The sequence below is a fragment of the Molothrus ater genome, chromosome 12, assembly GCF_012460135.2.
Source record: "Molothrus ater isolate BHLD 08-10-18 breed brown headed cowbird chromosome 12, BPBGC_Mater_1.1, whole genome shotgun sequence".
Taxonomy (NCBI): domain Eukaryota; kingdom Metazoa; phylum Chordata; class Aves; order Passeriformes; family Icteridae; genus Molothrus; species Molothrus ater.
In genome coordinates this window covers 11,688,413-11,695,629 of record NC_050489.2, presented here as the reverse complement: position 1 = coordinate 11,695,629, position 7,217 = coordinate 11,688,413, and the positions used below count along the sequence as shown (strand labels likewise).

At 38.0% G+C, this 7,217-nt stretch overlaps 1 protein-coding gene across 1 annotated transcript in view; it reads right to left on the bottom strand.

Annotated features, from left to right (window-relative positions):
- Nucleotides 1-1,558: 1,558 nt before the first annotated feature.
- Nucleotides 1,559-7,217, bottom strand: part of MMP2 (matrix metallopeptidase 2) — a 28,812-nt gene continuing 23,153 nt past the window's right edge. Inside the window, 3 exon segments of the mRNA XM_036390633.2 lie at nucleotides 1,559-2,378; nucleotides 3,124-3,233; nucleotides 5,881-6,040. Of these exon segments, the coding sequence (XP_036246526.1) occupies nucleotides 2,275-2,378; nucleotides 3,124-3,233; nucleotides 5,881-6,040 (374 nt within the window). The 3' untranslated portion in view covers nucleotides 1,559-2,274.

Below are 7,217 nucleotides of genomic sequence, written 5' to 3'. Positions count from 1 at the left end.
CAAAAGGAGACGCTGAGCAGAACTCCTTACACCCACCAGATGTGCAGAGTTTTGTAGGATTGTGGTGCTATTACTACAGAACATAAGATGGTAGATTTGCCAATATTGGAAAACATGTATGAGTTGCAGACAAAAAGGAAACTATTTCAGTAATCAGTAGAAATGTGATTTAGCAAGTTCAGAGCTGGAAGGCCTGTTGCAAATGTTCTACTATATCTATGTTTGAAAGCCCTTCCATATTAAGTACAGATGCTAGAGTAGGCATGTTGGGGCAGTATTGACATAAGAACACAAAAATCTTCAGGGGATGGTTATTGAGGATTTTTAAAACAGATCTTAAATTATTGCAGTGCTCAAAAGGAATGCCTGGCAGTCATTAAAGCTAGAGAATATTTTCAGCACTAGTGCAGGAAGATCTTTATGATCAGGACAGATCATACATCCCTGAAATAGATCCTGCTATCATGAGAAGGTTGCCAGCTGTTTGTAAAAACTGAAACACTAACATTTTGCAATTAGAGCCGCTTTGTTTTGTGTTTTCTTTTGTTGGCTCTGGTGCAAGACTAATTGTGAAGGGAATTAATGATTTCTAATGAGAATGAGTATTCTGAGGAGGAGATAAGGCATCTTTACTTTTGGCATAAGTAAAAATAGTGCTGGCTCATTCAGGTGAGGACTGTCTATAGTCATTGACAGCTTCCTAAAGGGGAGTTATATTTGGATGAGTGCAATTAAAAGATGATTTGGGAAATGCCATTTTAGAAAAAGTATCTTTTCAGAATATCATAGTAAAAAAACTCTGCTTAGAACAGGAAAGCAGAGTGTAAACAAACATGAAGTTGTAGAGGACATGAGAAGAAACCAGATCATGGGCTCAGGTATTAGGTTACTGATCACTTCTGTGGATCATGGACCTAAATATGTTTTTAGAAGGACCTAGGTTGACCCCTTGCCTGATCCATAGAGGATTATGAAGTGTTTCATGTGCATGGAGCAGGATAAGATCCTTGGCCAGATGGTGTCTGATCTCATGGGCAGGATAAGGGTTTACATCCCTGTTTCTCAAGCTTACATCCCTATAGAATACATGCACCCTCTCTTCCTGCCTGGGCTGCAGAGAGGTAGCCTGTGATGGAGTGTGGATGACAGACAGGAGTGGAAACTGTTCAGGCAGGGTAGCAGGCTTTGCACAGACATGGGGCCAAATTCTCTCTTTAATTAAATTGCTGCAGTTGCACCTTGGAACCAACAGAGAAAATAACCTGGGTTTCTAAATAACCCCCCTGTGTACTTATATACTGGGGTAATGTTTTTGCCTTTGACTGGTAATGCACTGAAACATGCTACTGGATTTATAATGTCAAGTGATACAAGGGAGCCTGCCCATGAGTAGTGTTGACAGTGTGATTTGATTTTATTGGTATTGTTGGCACTTCATGTGTGGGACATTCTTTTCTGGTTTATTTTTTAATGAGAAACATTCTATGAGATTGTGAAAAGAACAAAGCCTTATTGAAAAACCCCCCCAATATTATAAAGAACAGAAAAATAAAACACGTTAAACAATACTTGACTTTTATGTATAACTCATTGTCTTCAAAAATCTGAGTCGTTTCCATCCATATAAACAAGTTATATAGTAGTAACAAAGTGCATGAAGCAAATTGCTAAATTTAACTAAGGTATTAAAATAAAAAGTACTTTAAAACAATACTTTAACACAGTTTTTTGCCATGATTCTATCATGCATCAACACAAAGCAGATCCTGAGGCAACCTGTGCCTTTGACAGTCTTTCTGTATTAATATGTAAATAAATGGAAGTAATGATCAAACTCGTAGGAGGGTGAAAAACATCAAGACAAACCATCCATTTATAACAGAGTTGTATTTAAAAAAAATAAAAATCAAAGTGCACTGCTGGTACATCTCATTTGAGCCTATCTGGTATGTGAATAACAGAGGGGTATGATCCAGTCTCCAAAGGTTCCAAGGCTTTGTTTAAGCACCAAGGCAATAAAGAACGATGGCTGTTCTGTTCATAGCACTATGACTAGCATGACAACGGAAAAATTGTACCAGAATATATAGTAAACATCTTTTGTATATTGAGGAGGCAAACACTCTTAAATTATCTGATGTGTACAGTACTGGTACTTAGTGTCTTGGTGCCAGTACCAGACTGGTCCAGTAATTAGCATTCAGATCTATTTCTAATTACAGATAAGGCATATAACAAAAAAGTAAATATTTGGTTATTGATATCTCATATGGTTCAGCAACCCAACCAGTCAGAGCTTATCTTGCCAATTTTAACAATCTTCAAACTCTTGTCTTCCATTTGTAGATAGTACTGATCTTTGAAAAAGTAGGTATATCCTGTTAAAATAAATAAATAAATATGCTCAGATTATGGAGCACATAATTCTTGATCAAAGATTTTTTGTCTTTGTGATCTCATGAAGCTTAATGAATTGAATGACTTATTTCCCAAAATATTCTTGTGCATTTGTATTATAGAAAAGATATATTTTAAAAATATATTGAAATTCCCATCTTGTAGAATAGAGCTCTTGTTAAATGGAGCCTTATTAAGGTTTACTTTGTGAACTTTGTGAGCCAGAGTTTTCTGGGATGAAATATTTGCTGGCAAAATAGATGTTGAAAATGTGACTGAGTCAGGACTCATGTGACACCAGTGCTGCTCTCAGAACTTTAGTGCATATCTGTGCAAAATTTAAGGCCCCTTAAAACCACAGGCCAGGATCTCAGCTGGAGTGCATAGGAAATTAAGAAAAATTGCAACATAGAACCCATTCATGCCTGTGATCAGGGAGATTATCATCCTTGAGTTCTGGTTGTGCTAGGGCAGGATGGTGCTGAAATGATGCTGGGAGTCTGTGCTGGTGTGGAGGAACCTGGGGAGTGTCAAGGAGCTGGGAAACGTCCAAGCCACAAGGACTGGCTTGGTCATGCACCCTGGTGTTAGGACATCCTGTGCATCAGGCATTGCGTGGCTCCATTTGGCTCCTACTCATGGACCACAAGAAATTAGTCTCCAATAAGTTTTTCAGCAAACAAATAAGAGAGTTTGTTAGTGATTTAAATCAGAATTACAGCTTACCACTGTCCCCAAGGCCCAGGACAGCATCGAGGTTATCTGGAACACCATTCCAAGAGTCAGCAATGAATTTAGGGGATGCAAGCTCCATTTTCTTCTTTTCTTCATTGTACCTGAAGGAAATTATATCTCTACATTACAAATCTGCATTTAATGTTAAATTGTAATATAATTTTTCAGGGTGTCCTCAGCAAATGTGACTGTATAGAACAAACAGAAATATAATAACTGATATTGTAACATGGTTTCTATTTCATTATAATTATTACTGATTCCTTTAAAACGCTGTGAAATTTTACATCTTTCCTTCAAAAATGCAATGCTGAATTGAAAATACACTTTCTAAGGAAAGTTCTTTCAAGAACTGTAATTTGGATGGGAATCAGTGCTGAGCAGGAGGTGTGGAGGTGTCCTGAGCACAGTGATGTGCAATACAGTTTGAACCAGGCTTCAAGTACAGCATGTGAGGCCTCAATGACCCTTCAAGTGCTCAAGCACCTCTTCAGGAGCAGGAGACTTCAGAGAGGTTGCTTTTGACAGTACTGGAGGGAGAAAACCACTTATGTTCCCAATTTCTGTTTATCCATGTCCATAGGTATCTCAGGTTACTTTTCCCTCATTGCTCTATGGAAATACTTGGAATATATCCAAAATTACACCAGTACTAATGAGCACTAGGTTGGTCAAAATCAATTTAATTGATTCATTTAAATTCCTTACTATTTTTTTTCCTGGGCTATTTAAAGAAAATCTAATACCTTGCTGGGTAGCTTTAAAATTTCAGCTGTGGAATCTGAGCCAGCTCCTTTTCCCCTCCCTCACAAAACTTTGCTCTGCTCAACAGTCTTGTTATAATAACACTAAAATAGCTTGTGGCTGGAATGAAGGAGAGAGAAGGCTTCCAAAAACCCCATTTAAAGTAAGTGTGATAATGACACAGGAAGGACTATGGTATGTAAGTATTTTGATTCCACTGACAGAATCCTTGTATAAAATGTAACAGCCACATACTTAAGGGTTATAGAGTCTGTTCAGCAGAGATACATTTTTTTTCTGAAATGTTTTTCAACTGCTTGCTTTCTTCTTTACACAGATAGAAATCACTTAATCCTATTTTGTTTCCTTAACAATAAATTATGCATTCTGCAGTGACTGCACTTGATAAGGTACTTTGATAGAAATACTGTCTGTGATTGGAGTGATGAATTACTTGGAGGCCCTGCAGTACAGTTAATCAAAACAATAGTTGGTACAGAGGAAACCAGCAGCTTTTTAACTCATAGTCTGTAGGTTTTAGTAGGAGTCTGAAGTGTTGCAAATGGCTGTATTAGAATGACTTGTAAGTGTTTAAATGGTCTCTACAATATGACATTAAAGAATTAATAACATTCTTTAAGTTTTTACTGGTTTTTTTTAAGATAATGGAGAAAATTACTGTCCTCAAAGTAATGGAAAATTATGATCAAGTGGCAATTGTATGGAAAGAGTATTTTATTTACTTACAGGAATCCACAGCCATTAGGACAAAATAAAGTCATTCAGTTTAATCATAACATGAAATTATTATTCACATAAAATGGACTCAGTTATACTGAGACTTCCTTTGATATGTTATATAGAACATCTCTCAGAATGATCCCTTAAAGGTTGGAGAATCTTTTAGATTTCTGGTGGTTATTTCTGATGTTTAACTTTCCTCTAAATTGTCAGTTAATGAATGGGTCCACTTTCAGCCTGTTGTGTAATGTCTGCATTCCTGAAGTGAAGTCCTGTTCCTGGAACAGGCCTCTGACAGTGACTGCCGAGTCAGAGCCTTTCTTTTGTTCTGATGCCGTTTTGACAGCACAGAGGTAACTCACAAAGACTCTCCTCTGATTTTAAGATGGTCTTTTGTGCCAGATCTTCCTGGCAATTATGGTAATGAAATTCTATTAAATACAATCATACAATTAGCAGACTCTTCAGGTGTAATGTAGGATATTTATTTCTACCAAAGCCTTGAGACTTTTTAAGGACATTATTTCTTAATCTAAGATGATAAGGTAAGAGCATGGTAGCAGAAACCTGAGTTTCACTGGAAACATGAAAAGGATTGAGAGACTGTCCAAATGAAGTCAAGCTAAGATTTTTCTCAAAGTACTTACAGATACACTTGTGGCTTGTTCAGATTTCCTCAGTGCCAACTATATTAGTAGACCAAAGGTGTAAGTGATGGTAGATAGCTGCTGAAAGGATTTACAGTCATCCCCAGCATGTTTTGGTAGTCACACTGCTGTTTCCTTTAAATGCCTCTAAACCTGATGGCTTAGTGAAAGAATTTCTTAGGCAATCTGGTCAGTCTTTGGATTCAAGTGATTTGAGCTCAGTTTATTTTTAAGAATTCCTTGTAGAGTTTTCTCCCAGCATTTTTGAGCTGACAGTAAGGACAACTTGCCCCTCTGAAGATCCAGGGACTGATGTGGGGCAGTTGCTGGTACATGGGGGCAGAGGGATGAGTTGTTAGTGGTGGGCAGCCTGACAGACACTCCCAGATACCCTCTTCCATTGCTGTTTTTGAGGCTGTTATTTTCTCAAATACATGCCAGTTTCCTGTTGCTGTACTGAAGCATTTCCTGCTGTCAGCACGGTCCTGGCAGCCCTTGTTCTGCATTCCCAGAGGATGTGCCCTGTGTTTGGTCCCTGCCTCCTGAAGCTCAGGGTGCATTCAGCCCTGGAGACAGCTCAGCTAACAGCATCCCACCACCACTCAGTGCATCTTACTTCCAGTATCTGTCTCCAGCAAAAATGTATGTCCTCTTGTTCCTGCCCCAGTTAAAGGCTGCATCCACACGCTGCACATCAGGGGGCAGCCCCAGGCTGCTGAGCTTCTTTGGATAGCCCCTGTCCAAGTTGCTGGCTGAATAAACCCAGTACTCGTTTCCTAAGAGGGGGAGGAAAAAAGCAAACAAAAACTATTTATTAATAGTAACAAAAGGGTTTTTCTTCTTTTTTGCTTTGCCATGTGGCTTTTTATTGTGCTAGCTGAACCATTAGACTTTCTTGTATTTTACCATTTATGATTACATTCCAGGTGTACTGTGATTACCACTGCTTTTGCTACTGAAATGCTTCTTGCCTCAGAAAAAGATATCCCCTCATTTCTCTTCCTTCCTCCCTTAGCTGGTGCACCTTTGAGACAGACACTGCCTTGGTGCATTGGAGTTATATGCTGAAACAAGTAGTTTATACAGGAAATTTTTTGTATGATGAAAATTGAAACCGGGCAGGGTCACCTGATGTTCAAATACAGCAGTGCATTTTCACCATTTATTTGTTTTGTTGGCCAGTTTTATTGAGTGGTTAATAGAAGTTTTTGCTCAGAGTTCCTGTTGTCCTTTGTCACACAACATTATCTAATGTCTCTCCAGATTTGTACTACTGGACTATGGAGTAATTTTCCATGTTCTTTACATGGAATTATAATTTGCTTAGTAAATAGCCTCACTGGATTCTCTGAAAGCCATGGAAAGATTTATTCAAGAAAGGACATTTCTTTGATCTTGTGGTAGTGGGAAAGTAAGTAAGTAAAGTATTTATGTGAGAAAAATGTAAAGTGCAGCATTTGAGATTCTTGGAAGTTATTGATTCACAATTCAGGAGCAAAAGATGGGACTAACCAGTATTATAAGTAAGGACTATAAGTATTTTAAGACAGTTGTGTTATTTTCAAACCAATCTTTGTTTTTTGATGGTTCTTATTTATTTCTTTAAAAAGGCGGGTTAGCTACGTTTTCCTGGAATTTATAAAGAAAAGGAGAGGTGTAGGTCTGATAGCATTATATATAATATATGCAATATTTGAAGTGTTTTGGTTTGCCTGACTAATTTTTGGGGTTTTTTCCCCCATCTATGTAAACTAAAGCAAATGGCCTCTGAGCCATGTGGAATAGATTATCATTACTTTTTTCTCTCCTGTACAGAAAATGTACAGCAGCTTTTGCCATATGGTTTTTACATGACTGGAGATGTTTAGTCATGTTTTTAGTAGATACTGGAGCCTAGGTTTTGCTGGCTCAGTTCTTCATGTTGAAAACAGTCTCACAGCTCTGCTCATTTGG